At 37.9% G+C, this 19,889-nt stretch overlaps 1 protein-coding gene across 1 annotated transcript in view; it reads right to left on the bottom strand.

The window, feature by feature from the left end:
• CPD (carboxypeptidase D) overlaps nt 1-19,889 on the bottom strand; it is a 67,777-nt gene that overhangs the window by 21,159 nt on the left and 26,729 nt on the right. Inside the window, exons 7-11 of the mRNA XM_027625642.1 lie at nt 18,494-18,661; nt 8,773-8,882; nt 3,876-3,978; nt 3,265-3,407; nt 1,512-1,681 (exon numbers count right to left, since the gene is read on the bottom strand). Coding sequence (XP_027481443.1) covers nt 1,512-1,681; nt 3,265-3,407; nt 3,876-3,978; nt 8,773-8,882; nt 18,494-18,661 — 694 coding nt within the window. The remainder of the gene's footprint in view (nt 1-1,511; nt 1,682-3,264; nt 3,408-3,875; nt 3,979-8,772; nt 8,883-18,493; nt 18,662-19,889) is intronic.

Here is a 19,889-nt window from a genome sequence, read left to right on the forward strand (position 1 = left end):
CAAAACAAAAAGGCAACCTACTGAATGAGAGAAGATATTTGCAAATAATATACCCAATAAGGTGTTAATATCCCAAATATATAAAGACCTTTTACAACTTAACACCAAAAAAACCCAAACAATCTGATTAAAAATTGCCATAGGACCTGAATAGACATTTTTCCAGAGAAGACATACAGATGGCCAACAGGCACATGAAAAGATGCTCAACATCAGTAATCATCAGGGAAATGCAAATCAAAACCACAATGAGATAGCACCTCATACCAGTCAGAATGGCTAAAATCAAGAAGATAAGAAAAAACAAGTGTTGAGGAGGTGGAGAAAAAGGAACCCTTTTACACTGCTGGTGGGAAAGTAAATTGGTGCAGCCACTGTGGAAAAATGTATAGAGGTTCCTCGAAAAATTAAAAATACAAATACCCTATGATCCAATAATTCCATTATTGGGCATTTACCCAAAGGAAACAAAAACAGTAAATCGAAAAGATACATGTACCCCTATGTTTATTGCAGCATTATTTACAATGGCCAAGATATGGAAACAACCTAAGTGTCCATCGATAGACTAATGGATAAAGAAGATGTGGTGTACATACACAAAGGAATATTATGCAGCCATAAAAAAGATGAGATCATGCCACTTGCAACAACATGATGGACTCAGAGGGTATTATACTCAGGGAAATAAGTCAGACTGAGAAAGGCAAATACCATATGATTTCACTCAAATACGGAATCTCAGAAAACAAATGAATGAACAAACAAAAAGCAGAAACAGACACATGGTTGCAGGGGCGTGGGTGGGCAGAATGGGTGAAGGGGAGTGGGAGATATGGGCTTCCATTTACAGAATAAGTAAGTCACAGGGATGAAAGTTACAGAACAGGAAATACAGTCAATGATACTGTAATAGCATTGTACAGTGACCGATACTAGCTGCATTTGTGAACAGAGCATAACATATAGACTTGTTGGATCGCTATGTTGTATACCTGAAACTAACGTAACATTGGGTGTCAACTATACACACATTAAAAACATTTTTTAAATAAAAAAAGAGGACGGTTTAGGTGAGGATAGGGAAAAAAAAGTGTGAAAAAAACCTTAAAAAGGAACAAATGTAAAGTGGTGGTATTTATTGGACAACATAACTAGAAGTATGCAGCGCAACAGGAGTCCCTGTTTCCCAACTAACAGGTACTTCCCAGAATTGTTACCAGCCAGTGAAGGGATCACTCACTACAGCTTCACGTCTGGACAGGAGGCAGGGGACCTGAGAGGAGGAGGCCACTGCTCAAAGGGCAGAATTTCATAGATTTCTTAAATCTGACAGTTTATGTACTCACTTTATCACTGGAGGAGAATCAAATGTGTAACCAGCTTTAAACTTCCCAGCATCAAACTCAAGGTTGCTTGACTTTTCTAGGGCTTTATGACAAAAATCGTCTAGAATAGAACCATGTTTGTCTTTCCTCAAGCACTTAATATCAAAGTATTCAGTCACTCACCCTCGAGCAGATGCCGTGATTTTGTAAGTTCCTGGAACCAAGAGACGCCAATAATCTCCAGTTTTGTAGGTAGTCACTGGGTGATTAATTTCAGCAACACTAATCGTGGCATTTAATATACCCCTGCCATCTGTGGCATCTAGGACAAATCCTTTGACACCCTGATGAACCTGGATAAAGTACAAGGACACCCAGATGTCAAAGGTCAAGATCATCATTTAATTATTTGGGGAGCTCATATCCAAAATAACAGATTGATAATAAAGTAAATATGTGGAACAAACAGGAATTTAGAAGTTGAGAGTAAAGCTAAATGTAAACACCCACTAAGCAAAATATTTTAGTTTCTGAAAGGCTAATTTTTCATAGCCTAGGTTTGTCTTTATCATGAGGAATATAAATAACACTGTTTAAACTTTAGCACATCTGATAATTTCAGTATATAGGACATTCTATAAGAAAACTGTCTTGTCCTCTTTATTTTTTTTTTCAAAGATTTTATTTATTTACACAACAGAGAGAGAGAGATAGCACAAGTAGGGGGAGCAGGAGAGGGAGAAGCTCCCAGCTCAGCCCCCATGCAGGGCTCAGTCACAGGACCCTGGGATCATGACCTGAGGCATAGGCAGACACTTAACTGACTCAACCACCTACACGGCCCCCATCCTGCCCTCTTTAAATGGGAAATGTCAGGGGCGCCTGGGTGGCTCAGTCAGGTGAGCCTCCGACTCTTGATTTCGGCTCAGATCAAGATCTCAGGATCAAGAGATTGAACCCTGCATCCAGCCCCATTTCAAGCCCCATAGTGGGGCTCCACACTCAGCAGGGAGTCAGCTTGAGATTCTTTTCCTCTGCCCCTCTTCCTGCTTGCTCGCACTCTCTTTCTCTCAAATAAATAAATAAATCTTAAAAAAAAAATAAAAGGGAAATGTCATTTTTAAAAAATGGAAGGCCTGTTCTAGATTAAAGTGAGCAAAGAGATGTAATAATCATATGCAATGCATAAGCCTTGACTAGATCCTGGTTCTAAAATATGGCTATGAAAAGACATTTTGGGTATAACACCCAGTGTAAACAATGAATCATGGAACACTACATCAAAAACTAATGATGTAATGTATGGTGATTAACATAACAATAAAAATTTTTTAAAAAATAAAAATGGGCAGAAGATGGGGGGAAAAAAGAAAAGACATTCTGGGGTAAATGAGAGGGAAATTTGAATGTGGACTAGGAACTAGGTAATACTAGAGAATTACTATTAATTTTCTTAGGTGAGATAATGGCACCTGAAGATGTCGTATAGGAGAATATCCTTATTCTAAAAGATCCATTCCAGGGGTGTCTGGGTCGCTCAGTCAGTTAAGCATCTGACTTGGGTCAGATCATCATCTCGGGGTCTTGGGATCGAGCCCCACATGGAGCCCTCCATCAGGCTCTGCACTCAGCAGGGAGTAGGCTTGTCCCTCTGCCCCTCTCCCAACTTGTGCACACTCTCCTTCTCAAATAAATAAATGAAATCTTTTTTTTTTAAAAGCAAATCACCACCACCCTGTTTAATCATTTTCAACTCCTCCCCATACATACAAATAAACTCATTTTCATCCATGAATTTTCTAGATAAACACACTAAAACATGAATAGGCTGAATTCAGAAGGATGTATTTGAAAATCACTGTGTGAAAACCAAATGTACACACAAAAGTATCCTTGCTCTTGGGAGAAATTTCATACTTCACTCCTGAATAGTTACCTGTTTCATAAACTGGATTAGAGATCTTCGATTCTGTTCCCAAAATTTTGGCAGATCTTTCTCAAATGGGTATTTCACACAACCTAACTCAATAGTCACTTCAAAGCAATTTGTTTGTAAATAGTTCCAGTCCTGCATGCCACCTAACAGATAAAAAATTAGAATCAGTAACTCTGAAGAAGTAGAACTAGATCAGATCCCAAAAAGTAAGCAAAATTCCCAGTAAAAAAGTCAAATCCATCTTTCCTTAGCATTGGTTGAAAAACAATATCCTTGATGCTTATCATATAGGTAAGACACTTGGACTTTCATGTTCAAGAAGAATTCAAGTAGAGCTTACCCACTTATTAGCACACCTAAGGTTTTTTGGTAACAGCCAGAGGTAAAATATAACACTTTCATAAAGTTTTAGTACAATCTCTTTACTGAAAACTCCGAGTGTACCAAATTAAAAGATAGCTGAAAAGGTTATTTGAAGTTTTAAATTATTTAAACAATATTTTTAAAAGAATGATATTTTCTCAAAATTGAAAAATCAGTAAGCAGCAGCACCATCCGGGGGGACAGAAAATCCATCAAGTTATATGGTCTGGATATTAAAGAATGTTTACCTGGGACATTATACCAACTAGCTCCATTTGTTATTCCATGAGGAAAATATTCATTAGGATACATATTCTTGCAAGGTCTACCTTGAAACATCTGGGAATTTTCCTGAAAAAAAAATTAAGAACCTTTACTTATATTTGTTTGCATCACAGGAAGGATAAGGAAAAATAATAAAAGTGGTTACCAATAGGGTGTATGTGGAGGTGGGAATGGGGTGAGTGGAGCCATGAGAAGTACTGAGACTTTTTAATGTATAACTTTCTATGCCATTTTCATTGTTTACTATATGAACTTGTTACCTACTTTTAAAAATCAAAATTAAATGTGTTCTGTAAAAAAATAAAACTTTACGACTTGCAGTTACAAGTAATATAAAACCCAACTCAGTCCCTCTCCAAAAAAGAAATCCCACAAAAAAGTGTTCATATTCATGTCTTCAAGAAGCTTGAAAGTCCCGAAGATAATTCACACATGATGTGGAGTAAGCAGCTTTCTCTCACTTCCAGATGGTCCCCCTGTGCTTTGACTGCATTCTGTACTCTGTTACAACTGGTTGCACCTTTTTCTTCCCTAAAAACAAGACACTACTCCCTGAAACAGTGCATGTCTTCGTGTCCTCAGCATCTAGCAGTGTCTAGCATAGCACACGGACAATAGCTTGCCCGAGGAAGGGTAAAACAAACTGCCATGAAGACACAAGGAAGTGCTACTGGAATCTAGAGAAGAGAAAGATTGCTGGCCAGAGCGTCTTTCTTGTGGAAATAGAAAAAAAAAATGTATAGAAAGCATGAAAAGAAAAATAATTTCCTGTTTTCCCACTACTGAGAATTAACCATTTAACTTTAAAATATATAAACAGGGGCACCTGAGTGGCTCAGTCGGTAGAGCATGCGACTCCTGATCTCAGGGTAGTGAGTTCAAGGCCCATGTTAGACGTAGAGCTTACTTAAAAATGTGTGTGTGTGTGTGTGTGTGTGTGTGTGTGTTTGTGTATACACACACATATGTATATGTACGTATGTGTATATAAACAGGCCCCCTGGATTTAAAATAAAAAAATATATAAACAATATGCTTTCATAAACTTAACATATGAATTACAAGCTTATGATCCCACTGCTTTCTTATCAAATAAAAATTATTATTTTGGATTACTGTAATAACTGGGTACATGCTCCTTTGCTTTCTGGTTTTTTCACTGAAGATGTGCATGTACCTTCTATGTCTCTTTCTTCATTTCCATCAGTATCTATCTATCCATTCAGTTATAAATTACACAGATGTACTACTATACTAATACAATACATATAATATAAACCTGCATAAAAAGAAAGAATATTTAAGGGATAAATTTAAAAATATAAATAGACGGGGGCACCTGGGTGGCTCAGTCGTTAAGCGGCTGCCTTCGGCTTGGGTAATGATCCCAGGGTCCTGGGATCGAGCCCCATATCAGGCTCCCCGCTCCGCGGGAAGCCTGCTTCTCCCTCTCCCACTCCCCCTGCTTGTGTTCCCTCTCTCGCTGTGTCTCTCTCTGTCAAAGAAATAAAATCTTTAAAAAAAAAAAAAATATATATATATATATAAATAGACGGGCGCCTGGGTGGCTCAGCTGGTTAAGCGACTGCCTTTGGCTCAGGTCATGATCCTGAAGTCCCGGGATCGAGTTCCACATCGGGCTCCCCGCTCAGCGGGAGTCTGCTTCTCCCTCTGACCCTCTTCCTTCTCGTGCTCTGTATCTCTCATTCTCTCTCTCTCAAATAAATAAATAAAATCTTTAAAATAAAAATATAAATAGAATTTCTAACATATTCTTCCTACATCTTAATGGGTCATCTAGTATAAACCTCACTTTAGACACCGTAATTGTAGAAAGTAGCTATTAACATTTCGACTTGATTGTCAGAGTAATAAAGAGCCACTAAAAATCTCTGAAGAAAGGGTGATGTGCAAAATATTCATGGCTCTAGGAAGTTTATCCAAATAATAATGTGAAAAAGAAATCAAAGCCAGGGAGACCCATCAGAGTACTACTGAAATAATCCAAGTGTGAGATCACAAGCCCCCAGAGGTTGTGGCCTTTGATTTTACCATGTGCATTTGCCATCTCCTTTAATTCTCGCTACTCTGATCATTTTTTAAAAACCTAATTAAGTTTTTCAAACAAATGGTTTGACAAGAAGCCTGAGGGTGAGGATGTCCAGTCTCAGTCCACACACAGTCTAAAAGTCATATACCAAGATATTAAATGATGTGTGCTCTCTAGGTTTATTTTCTTCTTGTTGTTTGCCTGTATCTTTTCATCTGTTTACAATAATTCCCATTCTATGAAACAGTTTTTTAAAGACGCATTTACTTAGTAGTGACAGGTAAACTAATTGGATTAATTGCTAAGATGGTTAAAATGGCTGAGGATGGAAGATGGAGGGAAAAAAAAGTAAAAGAGACCATGTCCAGCCAACAAAAGAGAAAAAAAGCAGAGCTTTCTACTATGCAATGGGGCAGAGATCAAGAGGAGAAGACAAACATGTCAGACTTCAGAGGTCAAGAAAGTTAAAAAAACAACAACAGATTTCTGGTAACCTTTGAGGGGGCACGTCCAGGTAAAACAATGTAGGCAGAAGGCAGATGACAGGAAACTGAGAGGAGAGAACAATAAGGAAGCGGAGACAAGAGACTACTCAGTTTTCTTCTTTTCTTTTGCTCTCTCCTGAACTAATTTTATTTTTTTTAAAGATTTTATTTATTTTTTATTTATTTATTTGACAGAGACACAGTGAGAGAGGGAACACAAGCAGGGGGAGTGGGAGAGGGAGAAGCAGGCTTCCCGCGGAGCAGGGAGCGCGATGCAGGGCTCGATCCCAGGACCCTGAGATCATGACCTGAGCCGAAGGCAGATGCTTAATGACTGAGCCACCCAGGCGCCCCATCCTGAACTAATTTTAGACTTGCAGAGAAGTTGCAAAAATAGTACAGTTTTATATACCCTTGAGCCAGTTTTCCCTAATGTTAGCATCTTGTGTAATCAAAGCACAATTATCAAAACAAGGAAATTAACACTGGTGTAATACTGTTAACTAAAATAAATTAATTTTTATTCAGAACTTACTAGTTTTTCCACTAATGCCTCCTTAAAATTTTCTTGTCACTTGATATCTGTCACATTGTACAGCAGAAAGCTGTTTCTTCACTTTCACTAAATTGAATTCATTGAATTTCATTATAGTTAAAATATAATAAACCTCTGCTGAGGTTAGAGAGCATAGATAGTGTGGTCAATTTCCATGACCCTGTGACTTTTCTGGGATGTAGAAGAGAGATGGTGGTGGCAATTACTGCGGAATGGACACTGGCGAGGCAGGTATGTCCAAAGGGTATCCCAAGGTGTGAGTGAGAGCATCACTGAAAGGGACATCCATAGGTCTAAGCTGGATAGAAAGTAAAATCAAAAGAATTAAAGGTCAAAGAAAACAAAAAGGGCACCTGGGTGACTCAAACGGTTAAGCGTCTGCCTTCAGCTCAGGTCATGATCCCAGGGTCCTGGGATGGAGCCCCACATGGGGCTCCCTGCTCAGCGGGGAGTCTGCTTCTCCCTCTCCCTCTGCCCTTCCCCCCTGCTCAACTGTGCTCGTGTTCTCTCTCTCTCAAATACAAAAAGAGGCTAAGGAACTTGAAATCACAATGAGGATAAAAAGCAGAACTATAAGACCGGGCACCAAATGTGATGGGGATATGAACAAAATCTGATCACTTAATTTTTATTTTGATTATTCAGAGGGTAGAATATTCTATGTCATGAACATCCCTTTAACAATGGTGTGCCCAAACAGAAGACAGCTATTCCTTAAAGTGTAATAATAGATGTATTCCCCTGTTAGAAACTCTCAACAGTCTCACAGGGTCCACTTGTGCAGGATGTAGGCATGGGCAATGTGAAATAACAGAAGGCTGTGAATAGAGACCAAAGAGTTGCAGTGTTATCTATAACCAATAAAGTCACAGACTGAGTCCGTAGTAAGACCAAAAATTGAAACTAACAGTCCTAGTTTCCAAGCCCCAACTTTTAACATGTTATCTAAGAATAATTTTTCAATTAAAATTTCACACAAGCACACACACATACATATACCATTTTTGACTATAAAAGTAATGTGTGTTCACTATAAAAAATTTAGAAAATACATAAATATCTACCTGCTTTCCCTTGCTATATGTTATGATAGACTCTTCAATAGCTTAGACTAGTGGTTGGCAATTTTTTTCTATAAAGGATCGGATGGTAAAAGTTCTAGGCTTTAGAGGCTTGAACGTGTCTGTTGTAACTACTCAACTTTACCCTCTGCACCTATTGAGATGAATGCTGTGTTTTCCTTCTTTACTCTGCTAACAACGGTTAATTACACTCATTTCTTTTCAAATGCTGAAAGAGGAAGCAGCCATAGACAATACATAAAAAAATGGATGTGGCTGTGTATCAGTAACATTTTACTTATAAAAGCAGTTAATGGGCTGGATTTGGCGCTACAGCTGTAGCTTGTCAACCTCCACTTTAGACTACAAGTAGGTTTATAACTTAAATACTGGTCAAATGAAATAAACCAGCATGCTAATTTATATTTATTATGTTTAATTTATTATGATTCAGGTACTACGCTAAAAACTGTAGACAAAAAGACATTACTTGAGATTAAAGGTAATGGGGAAATACATGGTATGTTCAAAGTGAGGTAGAAAACAAGAGAAAAAGCGCTTAAGACTGACTGAAAGGAATCATGGAAAGGAATTATGGAAGGCTTAATCAAGAAGAAAGCACTTGATCAGAGTCTTACTGGACTTTGTTTCAATTCATTTTTTTAATTAAACAATTTTATAGCATTTTATGTTTAAACACAAGCCTACCTTGGAATAAGAAAGTGCTATTTGTTGAAACACAGCATCATCTGGTGATTTACTATATGTGGCAAGCCCTTGTTCATCATCATCAAAAGGGTAGTTCACTACCAAAGAACCTGCAAAGGGAAAAGGGGAAAATGTATCATGTTATCTCCTTCAAGATGGATCATCAACATAAAGTACACTTTCACAATACTGCCAGAGACAGGAAACCAATACAATTTTCCAAAGTTAATTTCCTCATTAGAAATGAAGAAGTTGCTAATTTCCTCAATGGAAAATCAAATGGATAAGTGAAATATTAAATAGCTATGATGACACTTAAAGGTTGCCTTAACTAGAAAGGTCTTAGGAATTTACCTGAACTTCTAGGTATAATTTATGTCAGAGCCAAACCAGAAGTACACAGGCTTAATTTAAACAGTTTCAGTCTTATAATACATAGGATCAGAAAAAATGAGCAAAATTTGATACTTTTCTAGTAAAATTCAGACATTTATAATATCATGGAATTTTAAAATAAGAAAGGATCCTTGAGGGGTGCCTGGGTGGCTCAGTTGCTTAAGCAACTGCCTTCAGTTCAGGTCATGATCCCAGGGTCCTGGGATCGAGCCCTCCGTTGGGCTCCTTGCTCAGCAGGGAGCCTGCTTTTCCCTCTCCCTGTGCCCCTCCCCGCTGCTTGTGCTCTCTCTCCCTCTCACTCTCTGACAAATAAATAAAATCTTAAAAAAAATAATAAAAATAAAATAAAAAAAAAGAAAGGATCCTTGAAGTTCAATTAATCCATCCTCTTCATTTTGCAGATGTGGAGTCTAAAACAGAGAGGTTAAATGACTAATGTATAAATAGCAGAGCCGGCCCTGACCTACACTCAGTAAAAAATGCTAAAAATTTCCCTTATGCTCACATTAGAAATTAGTCAACTGGAGTTGCATTGTATGATTTTTCATGACTTAAGATAAAGGAAGTGATGCTTTAAAACATATGTAAATGATATCAAGTCCCTTCATGCTCCCCATAGGGCATAAAGAAGTTAGGGTTGTTTCTCAGGTAAGAGCCCTGAGCTACACATGCCTACTCTCCCACCACAAGATGAAATCCCTTATTTTCCTATTAGTCACATTGTTTTCATTTGTTCATCTGCCCATGTATCCTACCTACCACTACTAAGCTACACATCTTTGCCCTTTTTATCATTCCACTTCATGGGAATGGAAGTGAAAGAACATATTCAATTTGCATTCAGATGAAGTAATCCTGTGGTAACAAATACCAGCCAACATTATACAGAGTAAAACATTCTTTAAGAAGCAAGTATGAAGAACTATGTTCATTCTATTCCCCAAAATAGTTCTAACAAGAACAAGTATACTTCAATACCTCTTCTTAGACAAATTTAATGTCTCAAAAAACTTTAATTTTACCCCAGAACTATGACCCATATCTAAAAATCCGAACAGAAAAAAGTGAACATCAACTTCTATTCAATACTGTTTTTCAAACAGCTAATTTCTAAGGACAGAAAAAAAAGGTCATAAGAGACATTTCTGGGGGGCGCCTGAGTGGCTCAGTTGGTTAAGCGACTGCCTTCGGCTCAGGTCATGATCCTGGAGTCCCGGGATCGAGTCCCGCATCGGGCTCCCTGCTTAGCAGGGAGTCTGCTTCTCCCTCTGACCCTCTTCCCTCTCGTGCTCTCATCTCTCATTCTCTTTCAAATAAAATAAATAAAATCTTTAAAAAAAAAAAAAAAGAGACATTTCTGGGGCGCCTGGGTGGCTCAGTCATTAAGCATCTGCCTTTGTCTCAGGTCATGATCCCAGGGTCCTGGGATCGAGCCCCACATCGGGCTCCCTGCTCCGCAGGAAGCCTGCTTCTCCCTCTCCCCCTGCTTGTGTTCCCTCTCTCACTGTGCCTCTCTCTGTCAAATAAATAAAACCTTTAAAAAAATAAAAGAGACATTTCTATGAAACAGTCTATTTTAAAAAAATTAGTATCAACCTAAAAAGCAGGAACAATAAAGGAAAAAAATAGATAAATCTGACTTCGTCAAAATGAAAAACTTTTGTGTGTCAAGGACATTATTAAGAAAGTTAAAATTAAAAAACAGTTAAAATACAACCTATAGAACAGAGAACAGGAGAAAATATTTCAAAATCAGCAATCTGGTAAGGGTCTAGAATCCAGACTATATAAAGAACTCTTACAGCTCAACGAAAAGACAAAAAAAAATTTTTAATTGGCAAAAGACTTGAACGGATATTTCTCCCAAGCAGATAACACAAATGGCCAAGTACAAGAAAAGATGCTCATTATTAGTCATCAGGGAAATGCAAATCAAAACTACAATGAAATTCTATTCTTTACCCACTAAAATGACTATAATATAAAAACAGAAACTAACAAGTACTGATGAGAATGTAGAAAAACTGGAACCAGGGACACCTGGGTGGCTCAGTCAGTTAAGCATCTGCCTTAGGCTCAGGTCATGATCCCAGGGTCCTGGGATCAAGTCCCACATTGGGCTCCTGGCTCAGCAGGGAGCCTGCTTCTCCCTCTGCCTGCCACTCCCCCTGCTTGTGCTCTCTCTCTCTGACAAATAAATAAATAAACAAACAAACAAATAAATAAATAAAATCTCTCCTATGGTGAGTGCTGTGAATTGTGTAAGACTGTTGAATCACAGACCTGTACCTCTGAGACAAATAATACACCATATGCTAAAAAAAAAAAAAAGAAAAAGAAGAAGATAGCAGGAAGGGAAAAATGAAGGGGGGGAAAATGAACCATGAAAGACTATGGACTCTGAGAAACAAACTGAGGGTTCTAGAGGGGAGGAAGGTGGGGGGATGGATTAGCCTGGTGATGGGTATTAAAGAGGGCACGTACTGGATGGAGCACTGGGTGTTATATGCAAACAATGAATCATGGAACACTACATCAAAAACTAATGATGTAATGTATGGTGATTAACATAACATTAATAAAATTAAATTAAAAGAAAAAGAAAAACTGGCACCTTCATACATTGCTGGGGATGTAAAATGGTATGGCAACTGTGGAAACCAGTTTGGCAGTTCCTTAAAAAGCTAAACATGCAATTATCATACGGTGGTATTTCCATCAAAAACTAAATATGGCTAAATGAAATAAGTCAGTCACAGAAAGACAAATGACATGATTTCACTCATATGTGGAAATGAAAAAACAAAACAAATGAACAAAGAAAAAAAGAGACAGACAGAAAACAGGCTCTTAACTATAGAGAATAAACTAAAGATTACCAGAGGGGTGGTGGGTGGGGGGAAGGGGGAAATAGGTAAAGGGGATTAAGAGTGCATTTATCATGATGAGCACTGAGTAACATACAGAACTGTTGGATCACTATATTGTACATCTGAAACTAATATAACACTGTATGTTAACTACACTGGAATTAAATTTTTTTAGAAAGCACTAAACATGGAATTACCCAAAAAAATTGAAAGCACAGACTCAGATATTGTATACCATTGTTCAGAGCAATATTATTCATAATAGTGAACAAGTGGAAACAACCCAAATGTCCCTCAATGGAAAAATGGATAAATAAATTGTGGTATATACATACAATGAAATATTATTTGGCCATATAAAGGAAAGAAGTATTAATAAATGCTACAATATGAAAGAACTTGAAAACATTATGCTAAGCGAAAGAAGACAGACACAAAAGATCACATATTGCATGATTCCATTTCTATGAAATATCCAAAACAGGCAAGTCCACAGAGACAGAACACAGACTGGTTGTTACCAGGGCTTGAGGGGAGGGGAAAATAGGGAGCAACTGTTTAGTGGGTAAGAAATTTCCTTTTGGGGAGATGAAAATGTTTTGGAGCTAAATAGAGATGGTGGTTGCACAACATCGTGAATGTACTAAATGTCACCGAATTGTTCACTTTAACATGATTAAATTTGTTATATGAATTTCACCTCAATAAAAAAATTAGTATCAAAATTTACAAGGAGGAATTTTACTTTTCTCTATAGTCTTTCAAAATCCTTCTAAATTGTTGACACCAAAGAAATCCTCTTTTAAATTTCTTTGCTAAGATTTCAAAACCCATTTAAAGATTTTATGATGAGAAAACAAAATATGTCATGGAGAGGGAGAGGTAGATGGTGGTAGAATAGGAGGACCCGAGGCTCACCTCATCCCATGAAGACAGCTAGATAACTATCAAATCATCCTAAATATCCCAGAAATCGACCTGAAGACTGGCAGAACAAATTCCACAACTAAACATAGAGAAAAGGCCACTAAACATAGAGAAGAGGCCACATGGAAGAAGGTAGGAAGTGTGGAGACACGGTTTAGGAGAGAAATGGATCATGGCCGCTGGGGTGGAAAGAGAACCATGGTTGCAGAGAAGAGTGAGAGACAGAGGGATGCACAGGGGAAAACGAATCCCCATAGCAACTGGTTTGGAAAGCAAAAAGGCCCGACTTCCACGAGTCCTTGCAACCAGTGAGGCTTAAAGCCTGCAGGTTTAGGGGCTCCTGGGTGGCTCAGTCATTGGGCGTCTGCCTTCAGCTGAGGTCATGATCCCAGGGTCCTGGGATCAAGCCCCACATCTGGCTCCCTGCTTGGCAGGAAGCCTGCTTCTCCCTCTCCCACTCCCCCTGCTTGTGTTCCTGCTCTCGTTATCTCTCTCTCTGTCAAATAAATAAATAAAATCTTAAAAAAAAAAAAAGCCTGTAGTTTTAAAGGTCAGCATGCTTGGCTCTGAGAGAGCTTAGAGGATATTGGGGCTGCTCTTGAAGAGAAGGCAGGAGAAACAGCCCATGGACATATAGCATGGAAGCAGCAATCTGAAGAGCACCCGGGGCACACAGTGGGGAGGTTACTTGCTCATCTCAGACTGTGTCCCAGAGAGGCAGCATTCATGGAAATACTCCTTCCGGAACAAGGAAACTGGCCAGAGCTATCTCCCTCCCCCATCCTTCAGCATAAGCACAGGGCCACCTGTGGGAACAAGTGCAGCGCAGACATGCAATACCTAACTTGTTTACACCAAGCCCTATACCCCACACCCCCAACTTCCCACCTCCATACTCTGGAAGAACCACCCTTCCCAGTCTCGCTTGCTTGAGTCCCAACCTGGTGGGCCCCCTCCCCCAGAAGACTGGCCCAACCCCTGCCCACAGTGCGTCTCCTGAAATGGGAGTTCTGTAGGGCTTCAGTTCCAGTGGTGGTGGCAACAGGTCTCATTTCACAAGCAAACCAGAGCATATTTAGTTAAAACTCACCACATTCAGGCCAGGGACCAAACACTGCCCAAAATAGGCAAAGAGAGCCTCTGCAGGCAGCTGGCCTGAAGGATAAAGTAGTCAGCACAAAACAGCAGAGCACACACAGAACACACTGAAGACACTCCTAGAAGCACCAGGCTTCTAGGGGAAGAGCGGACACTACACAGAGCAGGGCAATACAGGACCTCTTCATAAGGCCATTATCCTCAAGATAGGAGATATAGCTGACTTCCCTAACACAGAGAAACAGGCACAGAAACTTAGACAAAATGAGAAGACAGAGAAATTTGTCCCAAATGAAAGAACAGGACAAGGCCATGGCTGGAGATCTAAGCAAAACAGATATAAATAACATGCCTAATAGAGAATTTAAAGCAATGATCATAAGGATACTCACTTGACTTGAGAAAAGAGTGGAGGACATCAATGGGACCATTAACACAGAGAAAGAATAACAGCAGAGTTAAAGGGGTCAATAAATGAAATGTTTGATGGAATGAACAGACCTAGAAGACAGAGTAATGGAAAGTAATGAGTCTGAACAAAAGAAAAGAATTATGCAAAGTGAATCTAGACTTAGGGAACTCAGTGACTCCATCAAACATAATAATATTTATATTATAGGAGTCCCAGAGGAAGAAAAGTGAGAAAGGGGGGCAGAGAATTTATTTGAAGAAATAATAGCTAAAAACTGCCCTAATTTGGGGAAGGAAACAAATATGCAGATCCAGGAGGCACAGAGATCCCCCAACAAAATCAACAAAAGTAGATCCACACCAAGACATATTGTAATTAAAATGGCAAAATATACTGATAAAGAAAAAATACTAAAAGCAGCAAGACGAAAGACAGTTACATACAAAGGAAACCCCATAAAGCTATCAGCAGATTTTTCAGCAGAAACCTTCCAAGTCAGAGAGGAGTGGCATGATATACTCAAAGTGCTAAATGGGACCAAGAATACTCTATCCCGCAAGGCTATCATTCAGAATGGAAGGAGAGATAAAGTTTCCCACACGAACAAAAAAACTAATGGAGTTCACGACCAGTAAAGCAACCCTACAAGAAATATGAAAGGGGACTCTTTGAGTAAAAAGGAGAGATTAAAAGTGACAGTATGAAGGCAGTTAACACAAAAGCAGTAAAAATGAATATTCCTGTAAAAAAAAATCACTCAAGGAACTAATGAAATAAAAGGATGTAAAATATGACACCATATACCTAAAACATAGGGAGAAGAGGAGTAAAGAATGGGTTCAAATTTAAACAACCATCAACTTCATATAGACTGCTATATGCAGAAGATGTTATATACAAATCTAACGGTAACCACAAATCAAAAACCACTAATAAATTTGCAAAGAATAAAGAGAAAGAAATCCGAATATATCACTAAAGAAAACCAGCAAACCATGGGGAGAGAAACAAGAAAGGATAAGAGAAAATCTTCAGAAACAACGATAAAACAAGTAATCAAATGGCAATAAATACATACCTATCAATAATTACTCTGAATATAAATGGACTAAACGTTCCAATCAAAACACACAGAGTGACAGAATGGATAAAAAACAAGATCCATCTATATGCTGCCTACAAGAGACTCATTTTAGACCTAAAGACAGCTGCAGACTGAAAGTGAGGGAAATGGAGAAACATCTATCATGCAAATGGAAGTCAAAAGAGTAGCATACTTGTATCAGACAAAATAGACTTTAAAACAAAGACTGTAACAAGAGACAAGGAAGGACACTATACATAATAAAAGGATGATCCAACAAGAAGATATAACAATTGTAAATATTTATGCACCCAGGGATGCCTGGGTGGCTCAGTCCGTTAAGCATCTGCCTTCGGCTCAGGTCAGGATCTCAGGGTCCTGGGATTGAGTCCCATGTTGGGCTCCTTGCTCAGCAGGGAGCCTGCTTCTCCCTCTCCCTCTGCTTGCTGCTCCCCCTGCTTGTGCATGCTCTCTCTCTGACAAATAAATAAAATCTTTAAAAAAATTTTATGTACCCAATATGGGGGCACTCAAATACATAAAACAGTTAATAATAAACATAAAGGAAATAATTGATAATAATACAATAATTGGGGGACTTTAACACCCCACTTATGTCAATGAACAGATCATCTAAACAGAAAATCAACAAGGAAACAATGGCTTTGAATGACACACTGGACCAGATGGATTTAACAGATATATTCATCCTAAAACAGCAGAATACACATTCTTTCCAAGTACACATTTACATTCTCCAGAATAGATCACATATTGGGCCACAAAGCAAGCCTCAACAAATTTAAAAAGATCGAAGTCATACCATGCATCTTTTCTGACCACAATGCTATAAAACTAGAAGTTAACCACAAGAAAAAATCTGGAAAGACCACAAATACATGGAGGTTAAATAGCATGTTACTAAACAATGGATAGGTCAGTCAGAAAATAAACAAAGAAATAAAAAAGTGCACGGAAACAAATGAAAATGAAAACACAATGGTTCAAAACCTTTGGGATGCAGCAAAAGTGGTTCTAAGAGGGAAGTTTACAGCAAAATATGTCCTGGAAAGAAACAAGTCCACATGACTAAGATGTATCCCCCACCATGCCAAGGTCTTGATACCACGTGTAAATCTGTAAATTATTTTCACTGGAATGTAACTAGTATTATAAATATCATGTGTACTGTCATTCTAAAGTGGCAGGTAAAAAGAATAAATAAAAAATAAATAAAACAAAATAAAATAAATGGCAGTTTAATCTAAATGCCATCAAATCTCAACTGTGATACTTTATTAGGTATTCCAACATATGTTGACACTAAATTACTTCCCTTACCCCTGGTGCTAATACCTTGTGCTCTTTCTTTTAAAAGACAGCTTTACTGAGATGAACAGTTGACCCCTGAACAACAGGGGCTTGAATTGCATGGATCCACTTACATGCAGATTTTTATCACTACAGTACTATAAATGTATTTCTTAATGATTTTGTAGAAATGTAGAAACTTATTTCCATAAATGATTTTCTTAGTAACATAAAATTTTCTTTTTTCAAGCTTGCTTTATTCTAAGAATATAGTATATAATATATACAACATACAAATACTATGTGTTAATCAACTGTTATCGGTAAGGCTTCTGGCCAACAGTGGGCTCTCAGTAGTTAAGTTTGGGGGGAGTCAAAAGTTATACATGGATTTTCAACTGCACAGGGGCTAGCCCTCTTAACCTTCATGTTGTTCAGGGGTCAACTGTAATTCACGTAACATACACCCATCCATTTAAAGTATATAATTCAACGTTGTTTAGTACATTCACAGGGTTGTACAACCATCATTACTATCTAATTATAGATTATTTCATCATGCCAAAAGAAAACCCTATACTCATTAGCAGTCACTCCCATTTCCTCCCACCACTATTCACCATAGCCTGAGGCAACCACAAATCTATTATCTATCTCTATGCATTTACCTATTCTGAACATTTCATAAAATGTAATCATATATAGTTTTTGGTGACTAGCTTCTACCACTTAGCATATTTTCAAGGTTCATTTATGTTGTAAAATGCATCAGGACTTCATTGCTTTTCACGGTCGAATAATAGTCAATTGTATGAGTATGCTACATTTTATTTATCCAATCATCAGTTGATGGATACTTGGGTTGTTTATACTTTTAGGTTATTATGAATAATGCTACTACAAATATTCATGTACAAGTTTACATGTAGACATATCTTTTCAGTTCTCTTTGGTATTTACACTTCACTCTTACTCATATAGCCCTAGTTGGACATTGTGATGATTTTTAATCTTGACCTCTCATCCTATTCAACTGATCAATTCCTGCTGAATTATATGAAGGTGTATAAGCCCAAACACCACAAGAGAATGAGGCCATTGTGCTGCAGTTAAATTCATAGTAAGGAAAAAAATAAGAGAATGTCTTATAAACCTACCTAAAAGAGTATTAAATCTTAGGGAAGAATAGGACTAAAGATTTCCGGTTTGTTAGAGTTTAATTTTCCTGAATGACAAAGAGTATGTTACCAAATTCCCAGTGAGAGGGATAAATATAAAACACATGTGAAGGATAAATATAAACCGCTTGAAGAACTAAGTGGGGGTGGGTGGGAGAGGAGGGAGAGAGAGACAAGGGAACAGAGAGATAGGGAGGAGGGAGGGAGGGAGAAGAAAGTGGGGAGGGGGTAAAGGGGAGAGGAAGAGTGGGAGAGGAAGGGGGGAAAATAGCCAGGAAATTGGCTTAAAAAGCAATGAGAAAAGATCTTTATAATTGTCTGCTGTAAAAGCGAAAATAGGATACCCATTTTAAGATAGCCTAAGACTATAAAAAGATAACATTCCACGAGGATTTTCAAATGCTCTCAACAAGAAATAATTACTGGAATATCAAGTTGCTATTACCTCCATGCAGGTTTGCTGACAGTACAAAGGGATAGGACTTCATCCAGCTCATTACAGCAATAGTTTCTGGTTGGGTAGGATCTGTGATCTGAAAGAACTGGTCTGGGAAATTTCGGTTCAGGTCAAAGTTGTTGCTGTTGTTTCTGCCAATTACACTTACTGAATCTCCTGTATGATAAAGTATTTAAATTTTAGCCATGTTTCATTTACATTTTAATCCAACACATACTACTTCAGCTATCTTAACTCAAAGGTAAATGTGAACACATCAGGCTTCACTATGATTAATCACATTATGATTAAAACATACATTTTCTGGTATTGTACATTAAAAAAGTATATCTCTTCCAGATCTTTTGAACAGAAAGATAAAACCATTATCCTTTCATTTCTGCCCTCTGTTCATACTTTGAGGGGAAAAATTCCAACTATATAAATTATATTAGAGTTTTGGCTCAAAAGAAAGCATTGCTCAATTGTCAATAATCCATACACAATGACATGATCACAATGTTGAGTGGACATGACTAATCAGAGGGAGGTTCTATTGTATTGATATACACATCACTAAAACATCGTAAAGGAATAGACCAAATGAAAAGAAGAAAATTGTGATATGCTTACATTAAAGTGATCACAAAAAGGTAGTCAGTCAAGAACATAGTTGGAAGTTTAACCTGATGAAGAAAGGGTTGAATTTAAATTTACTCCTTTTTAATAAGGAGTGGGAAACCTATTATAATCATAGTGATGAGAAAAATTTGCAAGTGAATGAGAAAAACCTACTGGAGGGTTCACTAGTAGTAAATAGTTTTCTCTCTCAGAAAGGTCTCAAAAGAGGAAGGTGGAGGGATTTGTGAGGCTGACAAAGAATAAGGTCCTTAGCAAAGTAAACTGAGTAATAAAAAATGGATTAACCTGGTCATTCATTAGATGATTCTCTCAGTGTTTAGTCAGTGAGAGTCATGTGGTTGCATATTCATATGGTGGTACCTACTCTACTCACTGGTATGATTGCCTGGAAGGAACCACAGTTTGGGAAAAAACAGATTCTCACATTCCTAGCGTTCCGCATAAAGAAGCGCCTGTAAGCAAGTTGCCCCAGACCCTGCTCTGACTATATTGCCCCAGGAGAGATGGGCTGGCCCAGAGGAGGCAGAGGAATGGTTCTCAATAACTCAGCAGGTTTATAATATGCATGCATGGGGAGCACAACTGGGAGTCAATTTAGAGTCACTGGCTTCAAAAGAAATGTGATTTGAGTTCTCACCTATGAGATAGTGTTCCCAATACAATAATTTAACAAAATTACTATATAACAGTAATTAAAAAAATAATTACACAAATGTATTTTATTAAGTTATTTGTTAATTTATTATTAATCAAATAATTAAGT

This window comes from Zalophus californianus, chromosome 16 (assembly GCF_009762305.2).
Source record: "Zalophus californianus isolate mZalCal1 chromosome 16, mZalCal1.pri.v2, whole genome shotgun sequence".
In the NCBI taxonomy this organism is placed as follows: Eukaryota; Metazoa; Chordata; class Mammalia; order Carnivora; family Otariidae; genus Zalophus; species Zalophus californianus.